General features: G+C 55.9%; 1 protein-coding gene across 4 annotated transcripts; it reads left to right on the top strand.

The window, feature by feature from the left end:
• The first annotated feature begins 6,725 nt into the window (after positions 1 to 6,725).
• On the top strand, positions 6,726 to 20,974 carry EFS (embryonal Fyn-associated substrate). Of its 4 annotated transcripts, XM_059708136.1 has the most exons (6): positions 6,735 to 7,995; positions 16,876 to 17,154; positions 17,405 to 17,545; positions 17,647 to 18,360; positions 18,738 to 18,827; positions 19,997 to 20,974. In XM_059708136.1, the coding sequence occupies exons 1-6, from the start codon at positions 7,978 to 7,980 to the stop codon at positions 20,429 to 20,431; spliced, it is 1,677 nt and encodes a 558-aa protein (XP_059564119.1). In that variant the 5' UTR covers positions 6,735 to 7,977; the 3' UTR covers positions 20,432 to 20,974. The 4 variants fall into 4 exon arrangements, with proteins under 4 accessions (XP_059564142.1, XP_059564137.1, XP_059564127.1 ...); XM_059708154.1 differs by lacking the exon at positions 16,876 to 17,154 and having other exon boundaries at positions 6,732 to 7,995; XM_059708144.1 differs by lacking the exon at positions 18,738 to 18,827 and having other exon boundaries at positions 6,732 to 7,995.
• Positions 20,975 to 22,037: the final 1,063 nt, after the last annotated feature.

Raw genomic sequence — 22,037 nt, 5'->3', positions numbered from 1 at the left:
CCACCCTGAAGGGTGTGTGACCAGCTGCAAACAGCCATCATCCCCTCATCCAGGCTGGCCAGGCACCCCAGTGGGGACCCCCACCCTGATCCAGGACACCCTTCAGGGCAAACCAGCCAGCCCCCACCCGTGCACCAGGCCTCTACCCTATATAGTAAAAGAGTAATATGCCTCCCAGCACCAGGATCAGCGGAGCCGAGAGGCCTCCGGCACTGGGATCAGCGTGACAGGAGGCAGCGCCCAAACCCCCTAATCATCCTGCGGCTCTGTGTGTGACAGGGGGCGGGGCCACAACCTCCCTATCCGCCCTGCTCTGTTCGTGACAGGGGAAGGCGCCCCAACCCCCTGATCAGCCCTGCTCTGTGCCTAATAGGGGGGAGCTCCCCAACCCCCTGATCGGCCCTGCTCTGTGTGTGACAGGGTGTGGCACCCCCCCCCCCCCACGGGCCCTGCTCTGTGTGTGACGGGGTAGAGCCATAACCTCCCCATCGGCCCTGCCCTGAGTGTGACAGGGTGCGGCACCCCAACTCCCTGATCCACCCTGCTCTGTGTGTGACAGGGGGCGGTGCCCCAACTCCCTTATCGTCCCTACTCTGTGCGTGACAGGGGGGAGCTCCTCAACCCCCTGATGGGCCCTGCTCTGTGCGTGACAGGGGGTGGCGTCACAACTTCCCCATCGACCCTGCCTTGAGTGTGACAGGGGGCGGTGCCCCAACCCCCCAATCGGCCCTACCCTGAGCGTGACTGAGGGTGGCATCGCAACCTCCCGATCCACCCTGCTCTGTGCATGACAGGGGGTGGCGCCCCAACTCCCCAATCAGCCCTGCTCTGAGCCCAACCAGGGGCTGCACCTAGGAATTGGGCCTGCCCTCTGCCACCCGGGAGCAGGCCTAAGCCAGCAGGTTGTTATCTCTCGAGGGGTCCCAGACTGCGAGAGGGCACAGGCTGGGCTGAGGGACCCTCCCTCCCCCCCCGAGTGCACAAATTTCTAATATATATATTAGGGGCCCGGTGCACAAAATTCGTTCACTGGTGGGGGGTGGTCCCTCAGCCCAGCCTGCCCCCTCTCACATACTGGGAGTCCTCAGGGGATGTCCTACTGATGGCTTAGGCCTGCTCCCTGCTCCCCTTGGGGAGTGGGCCTAAGCCACAGTCTGGCCTCCCTTTGTGGGAGGCGACCAGGCTGATCAGGGGAAGGCACCAGCCCCTTCACCCCACTGCTGCAGCCACTGCCAGTCACCACAGACACCAAGGTGTTTTCATCAACACGGACTGTAGTCCCTTCACCGTGAAAAAATGACAACTTTCTTTAGGCATTTTCAAGATGTGTCTTTCATAGGATATGACATTTCTTCATTATTTTTTTTTTATCCTCACCTGAGGATATGTTTCCATTGATTTTTAGAGAATGTGGAAGAGAAAGGGAAAGACAGAGAGAAACATCAAAGTGAGAGGAACACTTTGATTGGTTGCCTCCTGCATGAGCGCTGACCTGGGCCCCAACCAAGGAAGAGCCTGCAACCTAGGTACATGCCCTTGATCAGAATTGAACCCAGACCCTGTGGTATGCAGGCTGAGGCATTATCTACTGAGCCAAACCGGCTAGGGCAGTATATGACATTTCTTAGCCCTCCAGCAGCAGACCTTTGTTTTTTTCTCCAGGAGTGAGGTGGAAAAACCCTACATCACCTTTTTGGATTCTTATTACCCAAGTTACTAAGAATATTACCAGTGGCATACAGGGAGCTCAGCCAATGAGCAGTCAGAAAAGGTGCTTCCTCTGTAGTTCACACCGATCCCCGGCTCGGCCCCTGCCCAGACCTCAGGCCTCTGGCTGGGGCGTTAGGCCTGGGCAGGGGACCTCCCAGCCTGCTCCAATAGCAGGCTCTGCCCCTACCCAGGCCAGAGGAGCGTTAGGCCTGGGCAGGGGACCCCCAGTCCGCTCCGATCGCCTGCCCAGGCCTAAGACCTCTGGCCAGGGCTTTAGGCATCTGACCAGGGCATTAGGCCTGGACAGGGGACCCTCAGCCCGCTCTGATCGCCTACCCAGGCCTCAGGCCTCTGGCTGGGGTGTTAGGCCTAGGCAAGGGACCCCCAGCCCCAGGTGATCACTGGCTCCGCCCCTACCCAGTCCTCAAGCTTCTGGCCGGGCATTAGGCCTGGGCAGGGGACCCCCAGCCCACTCCAATGGCCCGCTCCACCCCTGCCCTGGCCTCAGACCTCTGGCTGGGGCATTAGGCCTGGGCAGGGGAACCCCAGCACTGTGTGATTGCCGGCTCTGCCCTGGCCCAGGCCTCAGGATTCTGGCTGGGGCACTGCCCGCCACACCTCCCCGGTCCCCGGACATGCTGGTAGTGTCTGGCACTACCCGCCCCACCTGCAGTATTCAAATTTAATGGCTTCTCTGTTGGGTTAATTTGCATACTCTTCTGATTGGCTGGTGGGTGTCGTGAAGGTACAGTCAATTAGCATCTTTGTCTTTTATGAGTGTAGATATATATGTGTATATGTATACTCATATATGTAGATATACATATATATCTACACTCATAAAAGACAAAGATGCTAATTGACTGTACCTTCGCGACACCCATCAGCCAATCAAGAGTGAGTATGCAAATTAACCCAACAAAGATGTTGGGTTAATTTGCATATGCAGGCGCGGAGCTCCCCGGGGGAGGGTGGGACACAGGCCTTCCTCACGGCCCCAGCAACTCTGGGCCTCTGGGCAGCATGGGAAGGCGGAAAGGCAGCTCCGGGCCAGAGCAAAGGCAATGCCCGCAGCCAAGGGAAGGAAGGCCCATTCTTGCACGAATTTTCATGCAGCGGGTCTCTAATATATATATGATTTTTTAGGGAGAGAGATAGAAACATCATGAGAGAGAAACATCATTGATCAGCTGCTCCTGCACACCCCCCACAAGGGATCGAGCCCACAACCCGGGCATGTGCCCTGACCAGGCATTGAACCAGTGGCCTCTTGGTTCCTGGCTTGACACTCAACCACTGAGCTACACCAGCCAGGCTAGGCACTATTTTAAATGGTAGGAATGTAGAGGAGTACAAGCCAGATAAGGTCCTTGCCTCATGAAACTTCTACCTTAGGAGGAGACAGATGATAAATAAGGAAACAAGATAATTTCTGATAATAACAAATGCTATGAAGAAAATGAAATTATGAGATAGGAAGTTATGGGGCAGGGGTTTGCCTTAATTTAGAAAGGCAGGGAAGGATGAATGGCCCAGGCAGAGGGAGTGGGACATGCAGAGTCCTGGAGGTGAGAAACAGCTGGGTATATTTGAGAAACAGAAAAGACAGTGTGAATGGAAAAACAGAGGCTGGGGGGAGAGTGGGATGCGAGGAGGTGGAAGAGGTGGGTAGGGACCAGATCACATAGGGTACTGTGGTGGAGCATTTGGATTTTATTCCAAGTTCAGTGGGGAGGTACTGACTCGATTCAAGCGTGAACTCAGTGATGTGAGTTCGCAGAGAGCAGCACTGTGACCTTAATATTCTGCTCCCCCCTCCTCTCCAGGGCTGGCATCAAATAAGAGTAACAGTTGCTTTTATCCAACATTTATACATCATGGGCCAGGCACTGTTCTCGGGATTCTCTTAATCCTCACAACGAACCAATGCTATCGGTTCCATTATTATCCCACATTACAGACAGGGAACCAGAGGCTCCGAGAGGTCATGTAGCTTGCCAAAGTCGCCAGGCAATCTGGATGCTGACGAGTCCAAAGGAAGAACTAGAAGAATTCGTGAGCACCTGAGAAGTTCTGAATAGCAGGAGGAACAAGAACAGATCAATGAAATCCTAGGTTGGGATGAGAGAAAGACTAGCTGGTTGGTCCTGCTAGAAAGGGGAGAGAAGACTGGGACCCAGGAAGCCAGGTGGAGTGGTCCTTTCCTGTCTTCCTCTGAATATAGCAAAGACAGGCCTCAAAGTCGAGGACCTACCTGGCTGCCCAAGGCTGGCCTCCCGGGTCTTAGCTGCCCACCCACACTGGGCTTTCTCCAGCCTAACCTGGGGCCCCCAGCTCTCTCTGAACAAGTTAGAACCACTCTAAACCTCTGTGAAAGAGAGGGCAAGGATAAGACATAAAGCAAGAAAAAAGGCTCCTCCTGCCCTCAGCCAAAAACCCTTTCATCTCTCATGAAAGCACAAGTTGCAGGGAGAGCCAAGGTGAAGAGGAACAGCCATGGAGGGAGAGCACTGTGCTGGGCACGTTACACATATTCACGCTTCACCCACGTCAGTTATAGATGAGGAACTGAGGTCAGAGGTCACATAGCTTGACCAAGATCACACAGCTAATAAACCAGGGTTCACTTCCAAGTCTGACTGTCGCTGCGCAGTGCCCAGGCACTCCAGGGGCAGTCTTATTTTCCTGCAGGTTTGCACTCTGCTGCCCCCACCTACATTCCCCCAGGTACTGAGCCCCATTGCCCACCTCCCAAAAAACCATTTTGCCTGGTCCTATAGTTTCCTTCCTGCTTAGCCCTTTCTGACCTCCATCTATTTCTCCTGTGCCCGTCAGAGCATCAGGAACTAGGTTTCCTGTCCACCCCAATCTGCCTTGGCAGTCCCCTGGGCATACAGTGACCCCCTGAGTGTCTGTGTTCCAGCGGCCAGGGCCCCTAGGGTTGGGGTCTGATGGAAGTTGGATCAGACTGGAGTTAGAATGGAGGAGCTCTCCCTTCAGACACATCTGGTACTTGAAAAATTTCTCTACCAGCCTAAGAGAGTTGGAGTCTGTTCAGGATTCCCAGACGCATGCCCAGGTCTGCACTCCATCTCAGAGCCAAGCCCAGAACCAATATTGTCCATCCTCATGTTCACCCCAGAATCTCTCCCTAATCCACTGTGTAGGTTCACCCCTCCCCTCTGCAGGGGTTTCTTCATAGGTACCCAGGCAGTAGGGAAGGGATGGTGGTATTTTCAGAATACCAGTCAAAGCAGGTATCTCACCCCCTCCTCCCCTGAGAAATGCCTGGATGTGTGGGCCTGTGGAATGTGGAGGGGGAGTGTCTATCTGCCCAAGGCCTAAAGCTCCCAAAGGGCCTTAAAGTAGACTTTCAACGGTATAGAGTCTATTTTTTGCGTTTTTGTGGATATAGAAGTAGATATGAACAAATTCAGTGACCAAAAATAACTTCACAGGGTGATCTGATCATAAATGCCTAACTGGGCAGGTCATGGTGGGTATAATTTCTTTGGTAAAAGGTTTTTTAAGCAAGTCCTGCCCATTGTTCTTGTGCATCTAGGTTAACATACCTTTGAAATGCCAGAAATAATCCTCTTTTCCAGACCCCTTGAAGGTGAGTAGATTAGGGGCTCCCTTGACCACCTTCAAGGGAGCCCATAATCTAGTTACCTATCTGGTTACCTTGCTTTCTCTTATCTTCCTTAATCATCTCCCCCCTCCCACCCCGCCCCCTCAAGCATTTGAGATATTTATTTATTTATTGTTGTTAATCCTCACCCCGGGGTTTTTTTTTCCCATTGATTTTTAGGGAGGGGGAAGAGAGAGGAAAAGACAGAAACATCGATGTGAGAGAAGCACATTGATTGGTTGCCTCCTGCACTCACCCAGACACAGGGAGGAGCCTGCAACCAAAGTCGTGCCCTTGACCCATGGGTCTGCAGGCCATACTCTATCCACTGAGCCAAACCGGCTAGGGCCATTTGAGATCTTGCTTCCTGACATTGTCCTCAGTTTGGCTCAAATGACTGCTTATAAAAATCTCTACAGATTTAGACGTTTCTTACATCAACAATTTGAAGTGTTAATTTGTTACATGTAAATATTGAAAATAGACTACAACTTTTCAATCCTGTTTGGCATCTCACTTTTTAAATACCAAGAACTTCAAAAACGGAAGAAAGAAGGCTTCACTCCAGCCCTCTGTGAGGTCTTGATGTGTGTTGTGCCCCAAAAGGAAGGGGGGAGGGGGGAGGCTGGAGAGAGTGCGCACACACCAAGGAGCAGTAATATGGCAGGAGCGGTGGAGACCCACGAGCCCTGTCCTTGCAGCTGAAATTCCTGGAAAGCCAGATCCCAGCTCTGAAAGAGTGCTGGCCTTTTGTGCCCAGGGTCCCCACTCCCGCTTTTCGTGGCAGAAGTGTGCCAGCAGAGGGCTGGGGGGCAAGCCCAGACTGGCGGAGGATGTAGGGACCGCACCACTAGCCCGCCTGCCTCTCTGGGACCAGACGGTCAGGTTTCATTTCACTGTCTTCCGTCAGGGCCAGAATCCACGTCCAGCCCAGACCCCCGGCCTGGCCCCCGAAGGAAAGGCGGCTAAGCCTGCCACCCCTGCAAAGGCAATGCCAAGGGAGAAGAGAGGCTCCACTGAGGAGCCCAGGAAGGCGGAAGGAGTGCGCTCCCTCCCCTGCCACGGGAAAGACAGATGTGGGCTAATGAAAGGGAGTCCGAGAGGCGCGGGGCTGGCGGGGGAGAGCGGGGGCGTGGCGGGGAGAGGCCAGCCTCCGGGAGCGAGCCGACCAGACCACCCCGAGGGCCGCCGAGACTACGGGAGGAAGAGGGCGCAGGGGAAAGGGGCGGGGAGGGGGCGTGCAGTTTGGCCCCAGGGTCGTCAGCTGAAACTCAACACCGGCCTTTGGAGGGAGCGTCTTCCTTTCTCCTCCGCCCCTCCCCTCCCTTTCCCCTCCCTCCTTTCTCTTAATCCCCGGGACGGAGCCCCGCGCGGGAGCGGAGGGGGCCCGAGGGGAGGAGAAAGAAACTGCGCTGAGAGGGCAGCCTGGAGCCCGGGAAGGGGCGGGAAGGGAAGGGGAGCCGCGAGCAGAAGTGAGCCTGAGGGCCACGCGCAACCCCCGGAGCCTTCACAGCCCTCTTAGTGCCCACCCCACCTCCAGGCGAGTCCGCAGGCCCCCGGCCCCTGCCCCTCCTTCGCCTCCTCTTTGCTCCCTTTGCTTTGTGGCCTTTTTCTCCGTCCCCAGAGACACCTGGGAGCTGCCCCGAGCTGGGGGGAGGGAGGGGCGAGAGGCCCTCTCCAGGGTGCGCGCGAGCGGGCTGCGAACCGGCGCCCAGGGCAGGGGGCCGAGGGTGGGAGCTGGCGTCGGTGGCCCCGCGCGCGGCAGCCGAGGGGTGGAGGGCGAGTGGAGGGCGGGTGGGCCCCGGTGAGCCCCCTTGGCTTTGGAAAGGCCGTCCCGCCCACTCGAGCCTTGCCCCGCTGCCTTCGCGGCACCCCTGGCCCGGGGCGCGCCGAGAGCGAGCGCGCGTGAGTGCGAACCGCCAGCCGCCGGGCGTGCGACCGCCTGGGCCGACGCAGCCCCACCGCCACGTTCTCGCAGGCCCTTGGGTGTCCGCGGGCCTCCTCTCGCCAAGTTGGGCGAGTTTGAAGAGGGACATATGGCTCCGCTCTAGCTTTCCCTCCGTCCCCAGCAGCGAGGCCGCCGCATTGCCCCTGCCGCCCCGACCACGGCCCCGGGAGCCCCGCTCTCCGGACCCGGGTGGGGTTGGGCTGGTTCCTAAACTCGCTCGTCCAGCCCAACCGCCCCGGCGGCTTCGCCCAGCCCTCGGGGCCATTCTGGGCGCCCTGGAGAGGCGTCGAGCGCCTTCCGAATAGCTCCCTCCTCCTGGCCTGCCCCTGCCCCGCAAGGGAGCTGGACCCTGCGGACCTGGGGTGTCTCCACGGCCTGGGGCAGGCAGCTCCGGGGGCCTGGCCAACCCGGCGGCCCCCGGGAGGCCGCGGGGACAGTACGGAGCGCGCGCCTTTGGATAAGGTCCCGCAGCGACGCCCCAGCCCGCCCCGCCGCTCCTCCTCCTGCCTGGCCAAGCTGCCTCCCATTTGGGGAGTTTGTGGGTTTTCTCTTTCTCCTCCTCCAACCTCTGCGGAGGCCACGACTCAGGCGCCAAAGCTGGGGGCCGCCTCCATGGTGCGGGGCAGCCGCTGCTGAAGTCAGCGAAACTGAGCCTGGCCTGAAGCAGGCCACGCCGGAGGCCAAGGCCATGGCCATAGCCACGTCGGTGAGTCCACCCGGGAGAGGAGGCGGCTGGGTAGAGACCTTCACAGCTGCCCTGCACTCTGTCCCTTTTATTTCTGCCTTCTCTTTGTCTCTCTTCTTGGTCCCTTTCTTCTCCAGGAGGCTGTGTCCCTCCACTTTTGTTTCGTGTTCTCTCCTCATCCCTCTGTGTCTGGAGTCCCCCTTTTCCCCACCCCCTCCCCTTCTTCTCTTTTTCTTTCTAGAGGCTGTCCTGCAAAGAGGGGAGGGGGCAAGTCTAGCCCTATGTGCTCCTTTATTGGCGGGAACAGATGGCCGGTGGTGGCTGGCAGGGGCTTGTGATTGGGAGGCCAGTGAAAGGTTGGGAGGGGGCTGGAAGAATGGAGGTGGCTCAGAAAAATGGGAGAGGCTGGAGGGCCCGAGAAGGCCCTTCTCTAGAGGAGGGATGAAGGAAAGGGAGGAAATGAAGCAAAAGCAGAGAGATCAGGCAGGGAGAAAAAGAAAATAGACGGAGTGGGGAGGTGATGTCAGCCAGCCTCTGGCCACTTTCTGGGTACAAAGCGAAGAGACAGCTGGCTGGCGTGATGGGACAGTGGGGGGAGGCATCCCAGAGAGCGTGTGGCCCACTGCCACCCCCCATTAAGGCAGCCCCTCTCTCACAAATCAGCTTAGTCCCTGAGGAGGCGGGTAGAGCAGGAGTGACCACACCCATCATCAATCAGTCTACCAGCGACTCTGGCCTGGGTGCTTGCAATTGCAAGGCCCAGAGGTTTGGCCCGATTGGACAGAATTCAAACCTAACACTGGGAGGCGCTCTCCACAGCCCCACCTCTGCTTGCTGTCTTACACTCCTTGCCATCTGAATTCTAAACAACTCTGTTGTTCTCTTAACCACCCTTCCCTGGGTTCTAGGATTCTGTGAAAGGGAGGCTGCCATCTGCTCTCTGGCCCCCTCTGAATGGGTACTCTGGACAGGAGGCTGGAAAGAGAAGTAAGCCTCCCCACAACCTCCCACATTCCTGTGGGAAGTGTTCAATTTTCACTCCTCCTCAGACCAAACTCCTTTTAGTTCCTCCATCTGTATGATGGTGGGAAAAACCATCATAGTTTTCAGAGCTGGGAAAGGGGGAGATCCTGAAAATAGTGGGTGTACTCTGACATAAAGATGCTGGCTCAGAAGCCAGCTGATCAGCTCTGTAGTCCCAGGAGGCAGATTTCCCTTTTTACCAGAGGTGGGGGTGGGGATATTTATGCTAATGAAACTCACAGGAGCCTAGTAACAGCTAATATTTATTGAGGATTTACTGGCTCTAAGCTTTGCCCTGATTGCTTGAGACATTATCTCATCCAGTCTTCACAGCATCCCTGTGAAGCTAGTACTATTATTATCCAAATGGCTATTCAGATATGGATATGGAGTTCTACAGAAGAAACAGGTTCAGAAAGGTTTAACAACGTGCCAGAGTCACCCAGTTAGAAAGTGAAAGAGCCAAGACTCAAACCCAGTACTGTCTGCCTCCGTCCAAACTGGGCTCTTAAACCCAGTTAGGCTGGACCCAAAGTACTAATTTGTAATTTACAGTTAGAAAGAACAGTGCCGTGCTAACCAGGAATTTGTGTCGTCTGGTTAGCATGTTTTCTTTCTGTGGGACAATATCCTTCAGAAGCCAATACAATCAGAAAATGGTTTGATGAGTTTGGAATCAGGCAAAAGAAGTCAGTTTGTTGTTGACATCATCCAGCCATGAAGGGCTGGACAACCTCTCCATCCGAGGGGGACACGAGCCAAGGGAAACTTGCACTCATGTTGGCTGAGCAGAGCGTCCTCCTCCCTGGAGCCTGGTGGCCACATACAGCCTGCCGGAGACCTTCAGCCTGAGACTTTACTGAGTTAGCCCATGGGGATTACTTGCTCAATAATGCCTAACTACACGCTCTCCACCATCACTGTGTAAGCCACCGCTGCTTGGGATGCTGCCAGCAGGGGCAGTCACCTAGCAAACATAACTGAAGCGGAATATGTTTCAATACTGTGAGTGGTTTGAGCTTGATTCTACCAAAGGACATTGTGGACTCAGAGCCCTATGAGGTGGCTAGCAAAGGGAAATTGTGTATAATATGCTTGAATCATACTTGAGTCATGGACTTTCTTGACTTAACCACTGTCACTAATATAAGAAGAAAAAAGTAGATTCCTTTTAAATATATATACTAGGGGCCCAGTGCACGAATTCTTGCACCTTGAAAGGAACTGTGGTCTGCGAGGCTGCAGTAGCACAGGGGCGGGTCTCAGCCCATCCTCTGCACCCCCGCCCTGGCCCCTCCCGCCAAGCCCCAGTCCCCTGTCTGCCAGCAGCCCAGCTCCCACTCCCCCACTGCAGCCACTGAGCAATTGGGGCCTGTGCCGTCAGCGGGTGCAAGCAGCAGCTGCTGTCCCAATTGCCCCTCAGGAGCAGGGGGAGGTGGAGAAGCCCTCAGGGGCAATCAGGGCTGGCAGCCGCTGCTCATACCCGCTCAGGACCGGTGCTGGGCACGAGCAGCAGGTGCAAGCGGCAGCACCGGCTATGGGTGCGAGCGGCGGGCTAGGGCTGGCAGTGAGTGCGAGTGGTGGCTCCGGCAGTGGGTGTGATTGGGGCCGTTGCCGGCAGCAGGTGTGAGAGGCGGCTGCCAGCCCTAATCTCCCCTCAGGAGCAGGGGGAGGTGGAGAAGCCCTGAGGGGTGTTTGGGGCACCAGCAGCAGGTGCAAGCGCTGGGCGGGACCATGGTGCACAGGAGCAAAGAATTTTCAGTAACCACGAGAAGCTCGCCCCAATGCAACAACTGGCACCCCTTGATCTGGCACCCCCGCTCACCTGCTCCTCCATCCCGCTGTGTTCCGCGCACACCCCCTGGTGGTCAGTGCACATCATAGTGACTGGCTGTGGCGGTTGTTTCACCGTTCAGTCTATTTGCATATTAGCCTATTATTATATACTAGGGGCCCGGTGCACGAAATTCGTGCACTGGGTGGGGGGGGGGAGTGTCCCTCAGCCCAGCCTGCCCCCTCTCACATACTGGGAGCCCTCAGGCGTTGACCCCCATCACCCTCCAATCGCAGGATCGGCCCCTTGCCCAGGCCTGACGCCTCTGGCCTAGGCGTCCGGCCTGGGCAGCGGGGACCTGCAGTGGCAGCTGGGGGTGCTGCGATCTCGCGGGCTCTGCCCCTGCCCCTGTAGGATGCCTCTGGCCTAGGCGTCCGGCTCGGGCAGCAGGGACCCACAGCTGCAGCAGCCCCACGATCGTGGGCTTCGCTTTAGGCCCAGGCAAGGGACCCCTAGCTCCTGGGACTGCCAGCTTCGACCATGCCCAGCTCCCATCGCTGGCTCCACCCCTACTTCCTGCTATCACTGGCCAGGGCAGAAAAGGCACCTGATTCTCCGATCATGGCTGGGGGACAGGGCAAAGGCGGCCCCAGGGCAAAGCCCTGCCCCCCAGCTCTTAGCTCCCCCCTGGGTTTCCGATCACTGTCAGTGGCAGGGGGCTTCTTCCTGCTTTCCCTTTCGCCTCCCTGCATTGTGCCTACATATGCAAATTAACCGCCATCTTGTTGGCAGTTAACTGCCAATCTTAGTTGGCAGTTAACTGCCAATCTTAGTTGGCAGTTAATTTGCATATAGCCCTGATTAGCCAATGAAAAGGGTAGCTCGTACGCCAATTACCATTTTTCTCTTTTATTAGTATTGACTAGAGGCCCAGTGCACGAAATTCGTGCACTGGGGGTGGGGGGAATCCCTCAGCCCGGCCTGTGCCCTCTCACAGTCTGGGACCCCTTGCTCCTTACCACCCGCCTGCTTGCTGCTCCCTACCACTCAGCTCGCTGCTCCTCAGTGCTGCCCCGGAGGTTCCTGCCACCTCCGCTGCACTCACCAGCCATGAGCCCGGCTTCTGGATGAGCAGCACTCCCCCTAAGGGAACTCATTGTACCTCCAGGCCCTGGTTGGTGTGGATCAGTAGTTAGAGTGTCCTCCCACGCACCAAAGGGTCATGAGTTCGATTCCAGGTGAGGGCACATACACAGGTTGTGGGTTGCTTGGGCAACTGATCAATGTTTCTCTTTCTCTTTCCCTCTCCCTTCCTCTCTCTCTAGAATCAATGAAAAGAACATATCCTTAGAGGAGGACTTAAAAAGAAAAAAAAAATGCTGGTTTGGTTCAGTGGATAGTGCTTCTGCAGGCAGACTGAAGGGTACCAAGTTGGATTCCAATCGAAGGCATATACCTGGGTTGCCGGCTTAATCCAGGGCCCTGGTCGGGGATTCAGCAAGAGACAACCATTTGATGTCTCTCATATTAGTTTCTGTCTTTCTCCCTCCCTTCCACTCTCTGTAAAAAAAAAAAAAAATAACAAAAAAAAAAATCAATGCAAAAATGTCCTCAGGTGAGGATTAACCAAAACAAACAAACAGCCGAAACCGGTTTGGCTCAGTGGATAGAGCGTCGGCCTGTGGACTGAAAGGTCCCAGGTTCGATTCCGGTCAAGGGCATGTACCTGGGTTGCAGGCACATCCCCAGTAGGAGATGTGCAGGAGGCGGCTCATCGATGTTTCTCTCTCATCGATGTTTCTAACTCTCTATCTCTCTCCCTTCCTCTCTGTAAAAAATCAATAAAAAAATATATTAAAAAACAAACAAACAAACACCCATTCCCAGTGTGATTATTGAAGGAGCATATGAAGTATTTGTTGAATGAACGGGAAGGGATGAGACTTTGCTTTCTAACTGTTTTAGCAACTCTGCAAGCCAGAGGGTTTATTTTTATTTTTTTAAAATATATTTTATTGATTTTTACAGAGAGGAAGGTAGAGGGATAGAGAGTGAGAAACATCGATGAGAGAGAAACATCGATCAGCTGCCTCCTGCACACCCCCTACTGGGGATGTGCCCGCAACAAAGGTATATGCCCTTGACCAGAATTGAACCCGGGACCCCTCAGTCCACAGGCCGATGCTCTATCCACTGAGCCAAACTGGTTAGGGTCAGAGGGTTTATTTTTTATTTTCATTTTTATTGATTGATTATTTTAGAGAGAGGAAGGGAGTGAGAGAAACATCAGTGTGTTGTTCCACTTACTATGCTCTCTTTGGTTGCTTCTTGTCTGTGCCCTGACCAGGGATCCAACCTGCAACTTTGCTGTATCAGGAGGAGATTCTAACCCACTGCTCAGGGTGCTGCCTGTCAGGGCCCCTCAACAAAATCCCTCTGGTGTGCCCTGGCCCCTGCTGTGGGTCGGAGCTCCTCTGCCACAGCAAAGGTTTGGGTTCCATTCTGTCAGGTTTTGGGTTTGATTCCTGGTCCAGGCTGACTGCTGCTCAGCAAGTGACCGAGGACCATTGAAGTCCATGTGCTCTAGTCATTCCGCGGGGACCCGGGGTTCCATGGCTGACTTGGTCGACCCTGATCCCTGCTACCCCCAGTCCTCCATCCAGGGCGACTTCAACTATAAAAGCTGCGTGGCCTCCAGGTAGGTCGCCCTCTCCATGGCTCACCAGGCTTGGTTTCTGCGCAGTTGCCCTGGGAGGTGGATTTCCGGGTTCCCAGGGAGAGCGCCCTCCGATCCACACTCCCAGGGAGAGCCGGTTGGGGGCTGAGTGCTGGCTGACCTCTGCAGTCGCCCCACCAGCCCCGATCTCCCCTGCCTGTGGCCCCGCCCCTCACTTCCTGATCTCAGATCAGGGGATCACAGGCACCTCAGTACCCAGTCCCCTGGGTGCCGCCATGCCTGTGGCCCCGCCCCTCCCTTTGCCATTGCAGATCAGAGGGCTGCAGGCACGGCTGCACCCTGGGGCTGCACCCGGTGCCCAGGGTGCTGCCATGCCTGCTGCCCCGCCCCTCCCTTCGTGATCGCATATCCTGGGGCCGCAGGCACGGCTGCACCCGAACCCCAGGGGCAGCCCTGCCTGGGACCACGCCCCTCACTTCCCGATCTCAGATCAGGGGACCACAGGCACCTCAGCACCCGGTGCCCTGGGTGCCGCCATGCCTGCGGCCCAGCCCCTCCCTTCGCAATTGCAGATCAGATGGCCGCAGGCAGGCTGCACCCTGGGCCTGCACCTGGTGCTCAGGGTGCTGCCATGCCTGCTGCCCCGCCCCTCCCTTCATGATCACATATCCAGGGGTTGCAGGCATGGCTGCACCGGATGCCCTGGGTGCCGCCATGCTTGTGGCCCCGCCCCTCCCTTCACAATAGCAGATCAGAGGGCTGCAGGCAGGCTGCACCCTGGGCCTGCACCGGGTGCCCAGGATGCTGCCATGCCTGCTGCCCCACCCCTCCCTTCTCGATTGCAGATCGGGGGCTCCAGGCACGGCTGCACCGGATGCCCTGGGTGCTGCCATGCTTGTGGCCCCGCCCCTGCCTTCACAATAGCAGATCAGAGGGCTGCAGGCAGGCTGCACCCTGGGCCTGCACCCGGTGCCCAGGATGCTGCCCTGCCTGCTGCCCGGCCCCTCCCCTCGTGATCGCATATCCGGGGCCGCCTCTCCCTTCAAGATCGCAGATCAGGGGACTGCAGGCCAGTCGGCACCCCTGGCCCTGGTGGTCCTACACCCCGGCTCTCTCTTCCTCCAATCGCCATGGCGATCACCAGCACCCCTGCTGGGGGTGTCGCCTGGCCTGCTGGGCTTTCTGATGGCGATCTTGCTGCCACCATTCTTCCGTCTTTCCTCTTTTGCCTCCCATCATTGTACCTATGTATGCAAATTAGCCGCCATCTTGGCTGGCAGTTAATTTGCATATCGCCCTGATTAGCCAATGGGAAGGGTAGCGGTCGTACGCTAATTACCATGTTTCTCTTTTATTAGATAGGATGACTAGAGGCCCAGTGCACAAAATTTGTGCACTGGGGGGGGAGGGGTCGTCCCTTAGCCCAGCCTGCACCCTCTCCAATCTGGGACATCCCTCCACAATCCGGGACTGCTGGCTCCCAACCGCTCGCCTGCCTGCCTGCCTGATTGCCCCTAACTGCTTCTGCCTGCCAGCCTGATCACCCCCTAACCATTCCCCTACCAGCCTGATTGACACTTAACTGCTCCCCTGCTGGCCTGATCACCCACAACTGCCCTCCCCTGCTGGCCTGATCACCCACAGCTGCCCTCCCCTGCCAGCCATCTTGTGGCTGTGGGTGCTGCTATCTTTGAGGGTGGGGCAGTCAATTAGCATATTCCCTCCTTATTGGCTGTGGGCGCCGCCATTTTGAGACGATGGTGTGAGGGTCAATAAGCATATTCCCTCTTTATTAGATAGGATTATTTGTTTTTAGAGAGAGGAAGAGAGAAAGAGGAACATTAATGTGAGAGAGGAGCATTGATCAGCTGCCTCCTACCAGGCCGATCCAGGCATGTGCCCTGACCAGGAATTGAACTGGCAACCTCTCAGTGCATGGGGCCAACACCTAACCAACTGAGCCACATCAGCCAGGGCAAAAGTAGATCCTTGATGTTTGTGATTGTGCAGAGGCAGTAGAAGAGTGATTGAAAGCGTAGACTCTGGCTTGGTCAATGTGGCTCAGTGGTTGAGCATCGACCCATGAACCAGGAGGTCACAGTTCGATTCCCAGTCAGGGCACCTACCGGGTTGTGCGCTTGATCCCCAGTTCCCAAGAGGGGGCATGCTGACCCTCTATCCACTGAGCCAAACTGGCTAGGGCATCATTGATGTTTCTATTTCTCCCTCTCCCTTCCTCTCTCTGAAATCAATAAAATCATATTTTTAAAAGAGAGAGAGAGAGAGAGAGCAGGCTCTGGAATCAAGCAGCCTGGGGTTCAAACCATGCCCCGCCAGCTACACCAGCTGTATGTTGTTGTGTAAAGTACTAACCTCTCTCTTCCGGTTTTCTTTCCAAATGGGGATAATGATGGCTCCTCCCGCTAAGGTTGCTGTGAGGATGCAATGAGATGAGATGATTAGTGCAAAGACTTGCACAGTGTCTGGATACATAATTTGCACTTGGTATCTGTGACTTCTACCTGAGCTTGTGGCTCTCCAAGGAAAAAGCTTAGATGTCCCTACCAGACAGGACTAAAAACAGACTGATAAATGCTTGCTCTTGGTTGGTGCATCAGCCCCCCTACACACACACACACACAGCTACGTACTTTTCTCCATGGTAACCTCATCCTCTTCTGAACCTTATTTGCTCAGATTGAGAACAAAACAGTTGCTTGGGTTTCTGTTTTCTTCCTTATTATGCCTAGGTACTGTCTGGGCTGGGCCTCTCCCCGCCCCTCTCAGAGTAAGGGCTCTCTGCAGTTGCTTCATCTAACCTTGGGCTTGTGGGGGATGCTGACTGGGAAACGGAAGGTAAAGGAAATTCTACGGGAGACCTTAGCAGAACTTCCTTGTCTACATAAGGCTTTGAAAGAAATTCATTTAGCATATATTTATTGAGGACTGATACCAGGTCAGGCCCGTTTGCAGAGGCTAGGAATATAATAGTCCTTCGCACAGGGCTTACACTGTATGGGTAGAAATCAATGATAAAAATAGGCAAATAGTATAAAGTATTATGAAGGAAACCATGGATGGAGACAGACACAGAATGGGGTGGAAGAAGAGTGAAGAAAAGATCTCTGAGAAGGTGACATTTAAGCAGAACTGAAGGGTGAAAAGGGGCCGGTCAGGGGAAGAGCCTTCTGGGTAAAAGAAACAGCAAGTGCAAAGGCCCTGAGGTGGGAACACGCTGTCTAGTTCAGGAATAGAAAGAAAGAGGAAGAGTGCAGGGAATGAAGTGGGAGACGAGGCAGGGCCACCTGGAAGAGCTGAGCCAGGAGGTCAGATTTTTAGCTTGAGGGAAATGCGCTCTAAAGTGTTTAGAGCAGGGGGTGCCATGACCTAATATGTTTGTGAAGACCCCTCTCCCCACTCCCACCAGGCCCAGCTGGCCCGGGCACTCTACGACAACACCGCTGAGTCCCCCCAGGAGCTGTCCTTCCGCAGAGGGGACGTTCTACGGGTACTGCAGAGGGAGGGTGCTGGTGGGCTGGACGGCTGGTGCCTCTGCTCCCTGCATGGCCAGCAGGGCATTGTGCCCGCCAACAGAGTGAAGCTCCTTCCTGATGGCCCGGCACCCAAGCCCAGCCTCTCCCAGGTGCCCCCAGCCGAGCCTGGCTCACCATATCCAGCCCCAGAGCACAGCAATGAAGACCAGGAGGTGAGAGCTAGAGCCCTCCCAGCCCCAAGCCCGGACACCCCTTTCCCTTCTGCGGGTGCCTGCAGTGAGGCTGGGCGGGGAGAGCCCTAAGGGGCTCTGCTGTAGGAAGCCTGTCTGCCAGCCCTTTCTGGGTTCTCCTTGCCCTTGGGACAGGGAGGGGGCCAGAAGGTGTCTATGCTCTTTCAAGGCACTTGTTACCTGATTCCCTGGTCCCCACCCTCTTCCTGACCCACATGTCTTGGTTCCCCAGGTGTATGTGGTGCCACCCCCAGCTCGGCCCTGTCTGACCTCAGGATCTCCAACTGGACTCTGCCTGCCCTCCCCTGACCCCATCTACAAGGTCCCCAGAGGCACCGGGACCCAACTGGCTGCCCCTGGAGGTGTCTTGGAGGTGAGGACCAGAGGTCTGTATGTACGTTGGGCAGGGAACCGACACAGCTCTGGAGGGAGGCCAGGGCTGAACCTGATGGTAACTAGCTGCTCCCTCTCCAGGTCTACGACGTGCCCTCCTCTGCCCTCCGAGTTCCCTCCAGTGACCCCTATGACTCCCCTGCCTCCTTTTCCCGCCCTCTGGCCCGGGTCACCCCACACCTCCCTGGAGAGGACGAAGCTCCCTATGATGTGCCTCTGGCCCCGAAGTCACCGTCAGAGCTGGAGCCAGATGTGGAATGGGAGGAGGGCCGAGAACCAGGGCCCCCACTCTATGCTGCCCCCTCCAACCTGAAACGGGCATCAGCCCTGCTCAATCTGTATGAAGCGCCTGAGGAGCTGCTGGCAGATGGGGAAGGCGGCACTGAGGAGGGCATCTACGACGTGCCCCTGCTGGGGCCAGAGGCACCTCCAGAGCCCCCAGGAGCCTCCGCCCCCAGTGACCCGGACACCCTGGTCCTGCTTCTGGCCAGAAGCCCTCCACCCGCACACAGGCCCCGGCTGCCCTCTGCAGAGAACCTGTCCCGCCGCCCTCTGCCCGCCCTGCCTGTCCCTGAGGCCCCCAGTCCTTCCCCGGCTCCTTCTCCTGCTCCGGGCAGAAAGGGCAGCATCCAGGACAGGCCTCTGCCCCCACCTCCACCCCGCCTGCCTGGCTATGGGGGCCCTAAGGTCGAGGGGGATTCAGAGGGCCGAGAGGCAGAGGACAGTTCAGCAGGACACCACAATGAGTATGAGGGCATCCCGGTGGCTGAGGAGTACGACTACGTCCACCTGAAGGTGAGCTCACCTCCAGCCAGCCCCTCCCAAAGTGCCCCCTGGAGAACCACAGGGAGGAGGGAGGAAGCCTGGGGCCCACCTGCAGACCCTCCCTTCCTCCCTTCCCTCCTTCCCCTCTGCTGGCCCTGCACCCTCTGGCCTGGGACCCTAGTACTTGGCCACACCACTTGTACCAGTGCTATGTTCCTCCCCTAAACCCATCCTAGGGCCCCTGAGCCCTCTGACTTGCCACCAGAGCTGTCTCAGACCTGGAGTCCAGGACTGCAACCTCTGATGGCAGCAGAGACCTCCAGAAGGAAGGGGAAGTGGCGAGGGCCAAGGAGGCCACCCTGCCCTGTTCCTCCACCCCTGCACTGAGAGCCTGACCCTTCCTGCAGGGTATGGATAAAGCTCAGGGATCTAGGCCCCTGGATGAAGCCTTCCCCAGGGATCCTGAAGTGCTGGAGAGGGGGCCACCGGAGCAGCAGGTAATCCTGTGGGGGTGATGCTGGGGAAGGGGGACGGGAATGTAGGAGGAGGAATGTTCTTAACCGAACCATCCAGGGAACTAGAATAGGATAGGGATCAAAGCTCATTGGCTCCAAGCAGTTGGGGAAGACGAGTTCAAATTCAAGAGGAAGGAGCTGGAACTTAGGAAAGGATTTCAGGAATTCAGAAAGCGGGGAAAGAATGTTGGAGAGGAATCAGAAAACCAAGCAGTTGAGAGCAGCAAGCCTCTGGGCTGTGGGTCAGAGCTGGACCAGGCAATTTCTGAGGCTCCGTCAGCTGAATTCCTCGGTTCCTAAGAGACCTGGCTCCTAATCCCAGCTCCACCATTAAGGCGCCAGGGGTTCTGAAGCGGCTAATCTCTCTGGGCCTTAGGAAAGTGAGGTGGTCTCCTTAGTCTTAATCACAGTGGCTACCATTTATCAAGTATTTACCAAGTGCCAGACCCTGTACTAAGCACATCTCATGAGTCAACACTAATCATAGCCATAGCAAGCACGCATACAGGGCATACAGTGCGCAATGCTCTGTTCTGAGCCCTTTCTATATACTGTATGGAGTTATCTTCCCTGCAGCCTTAGGGGGCAGATACTAGACCTGCACTATCCAATATGGTAGCCACTAGTCACATATGGTTATTCATTGCTTGAACTGTGGCTAGTCTGAATAGAAGTGTGTGTGATACAAAATGCTCACCAGATTTTGCTGACTTAGTATGAAAAAAAATCTCAACAATTTATATATTGAGGCTATGTTGAAATTAACATTTTTGTATATTGGGAGTTTAAAAACAGAGTTTCTTTTCACTTTTCTTAATGTGGCTACTATAAATGTTAAAATTACATGTGTGTTCACATTATGTTTATTTTGGACAGTGCAGAACTAGATCCCCCAGTTTAGCGATAAGGAAGTAAAGACGTTCAGAGACTTGTTTGAGGTTGTTTGAATCCAGGTTTGTCTGGCGTCAACTCTGAGCACTTTCCTGCCGCTCGCTATGAGCATCTAAATTTTCTGATGGCAGAGGTAAGAGCTAAAGGGATTGTACTAGGAAGAAAGGCAGGGCTGGGGGACAAACAGAGGGGAGGAGAAAGGCAGAGAGAGCAGAAGTGACACTGAGCGCGATCCCACTGACCACTCCTCTTGCCCTTAGGAGGTCCTGTCCCCAGGGGAGCATCTGGCTCTGCCCGCCGGAGACCTACAGCTCCTGCACTTCTATGCAGGGCAGTGCCAGAACCACTACTCAGCATTGCAAGCAGCCGTGGCAGCCCTGATGTCCAGCAGCAGGGCCCACCAGCCCCCACGCCTCTTCGTGCCCCATGGCAAGCAGGTGGTGGTGGCTGCTCACCGCCTGGTGTTTGTTGGGGACACCCTGGGCCGGCTGGCGACCTCCGCCCCTCTCCGAGCACAGGTTGGGGCTGCAGGTACAGCGCTGGGCCAGGCGTTGCAGGCTACCGTGCTCGCTGTCAAGGGGGCCGCTCTGGGCTACCCATCTGGTTCTGCAGCCCAAGAGATGGCACAGTGTGTGGCACAGCTGGCGGGGCAGGCCCTGCAATTCACCAACCTTCTCACCAGCCTGGCCCCCTGAGGGCCCCCAGCCCTGCTCTGCCCCTCCCCTGCCTGCCAGTCCTTGGGCAGCTGGAGGGCTCTGCTTTAGGGACTAGGAGAAGTGGCAGTCCTTCCCCCTTCCTGTCCCTTCCAGTCATCTCAATCTCTGAGGCGTCTCTTCCCTCCATCCGCAGCTTTTTGTATGAGCCATTTTGTATAAATTATTTTTATTTAATATTATTCCCTGCTTTGTCAGGAGCAGGTGCCAGGCCCTCTGGGGCAGGGGGGACTGGACTCGTCCTCCTCCGTCAGCCTGGGGTGGAGGTACTTGGTCACGGCACTGCCGCCCACCTCTGCAAGCTTGGCCCCACGGAGAATCAGGTGACTGAAACCTAGGCCACCTTTCTTGTCCTGTTTCTTGGCTGTAGAGCATCTGTGCCTCACTGTTAGTTGAGAATAAGAGCAATACATTGATTGCCCGGAATGTGCAGGTCTGGGAGAAGCCAGAGGCCTCCTCCCCACAGGAAGCTGGAGAGAGCTGGCCTCAGGCACTGGGTGTGCATCTCAATAAACCCTGCTGTCTGGCTCCCTGACTGTTTCTTGGGAGCCTGGGGGCAGTGGCGGGGGGCGGGGGGGGGGGCATAGGTCTGGTGCCCCTGAGCCCAACCTATGGGGTACACACTATGGACAGGATGCCTTTAAGGGCTTGGGGAAAATTAACAACTGTTCATTCAGCAGGTTCTCAGCTCCCATGACATGCCGTAGTTCTGAAGGTACATTGTGGGGATGGAATGGACACAAACAAATCAGTTTTATAAAAGGAAATTTTTTAAAAATCTGCCACAGATTTGACAGTTGCTGGTAATGGAAATGAACAGGGTGATGTGAAGAACTAGCTAGATGAGGGGAGAGGCCATGGGAAGACTTTAGGATGGTTGGGAGGTGATATTGGAACTGAGACGCCAAGGCTATGAGGACCCAGAAGAATTTGACAACTAGCATTCCAGGAAGACAGACACTGATGACTGATTGGAGGCCTCTCCAAGACCTCACTGTCACAAATGATGCTATCCGAGAGGTGCACATGTGGAGAGGCTGGCCACACGGAGCCTTTGAAAGTGCTGTGCTGAAGGGTCACCCCAGCTCTCACCTTTGTACCATAGGGTGGCTCTGGTCAGCTGGAGAGTGCTGCTGGCCAGCCTGGGGGCCTGTCCCTTGAGTTAACCCAAGAAGGTCAGTCCCTTAAAGTCTTCTTCCCAGGCTCCTGCTGACCATCATTCTGGACACCGTCTTTTAGAGAAGCTGAGGGCTGGTGAATGTAGTGTGTTGGAAGTCCGTAGTCCTCAGGGCTTTGGTGTAACAGGCGAACTAAAGCGTAGATGGGGATCACCAGCCATCTGCCAAAAAGCAAGTCCAAGCCACAGATCCATTGCTTCAGTCCTGCTTTCCTTTTTTCTTTATTAATCCTCACCCTAGGATATTTTTTCCATTGGTTTCTAGAGAAGTAGAAGGGAGGGAGGGAGGAGGGGGAGAGAGAGGAACATTGATTGGTTGCCTACTGCAGGTTGCCTACCCAGACTGGGGAACCTGCAACCAAAGTACATACCCTTGACTGGGAATCGAACTGGCAGTCCTTCAGTCCAGCA

This window comes from Myotis daubentonii, chromosome 1, assembly GCF_963259705.1.
Source record: "Myotis daubentonii chromosome 1, mMyoDau2.1, whole genome shotgun sequence".
Taxonomy (NCBI): domain Eukaryota; kingdom Metazoa; phylum Chordata; class Mammalia; order Chiroptera; family Vespertilionidae; genus Myotis; species Myotis daubentonii.
The sequence above is the reverse complement of the archived record's forward strand: the minus strand, read 5'-3'. Positions and strand labels throughout refer to the sequence as shown.

Excerpts from the sequence above, each read along its gene's own strand:
- EFS (XM_059708136.1), top strand. Across the intron at positions 18,361-18,737 it reads ACGACTACGTCCACCTGAAG|GGTATGGATAAAGCTCAGGG; the intron begins GTGAGCTCACCT and ends CCCTTCCTGCAG. Across the intron at positions 18,828-19,996 it reads GGGGGCCACCGGAGCAGCAG|GAGGTCCTGTCCCCAGGGGA; the intron begins GTAATCCTGTGG and ends TCTTGCCCTTAG.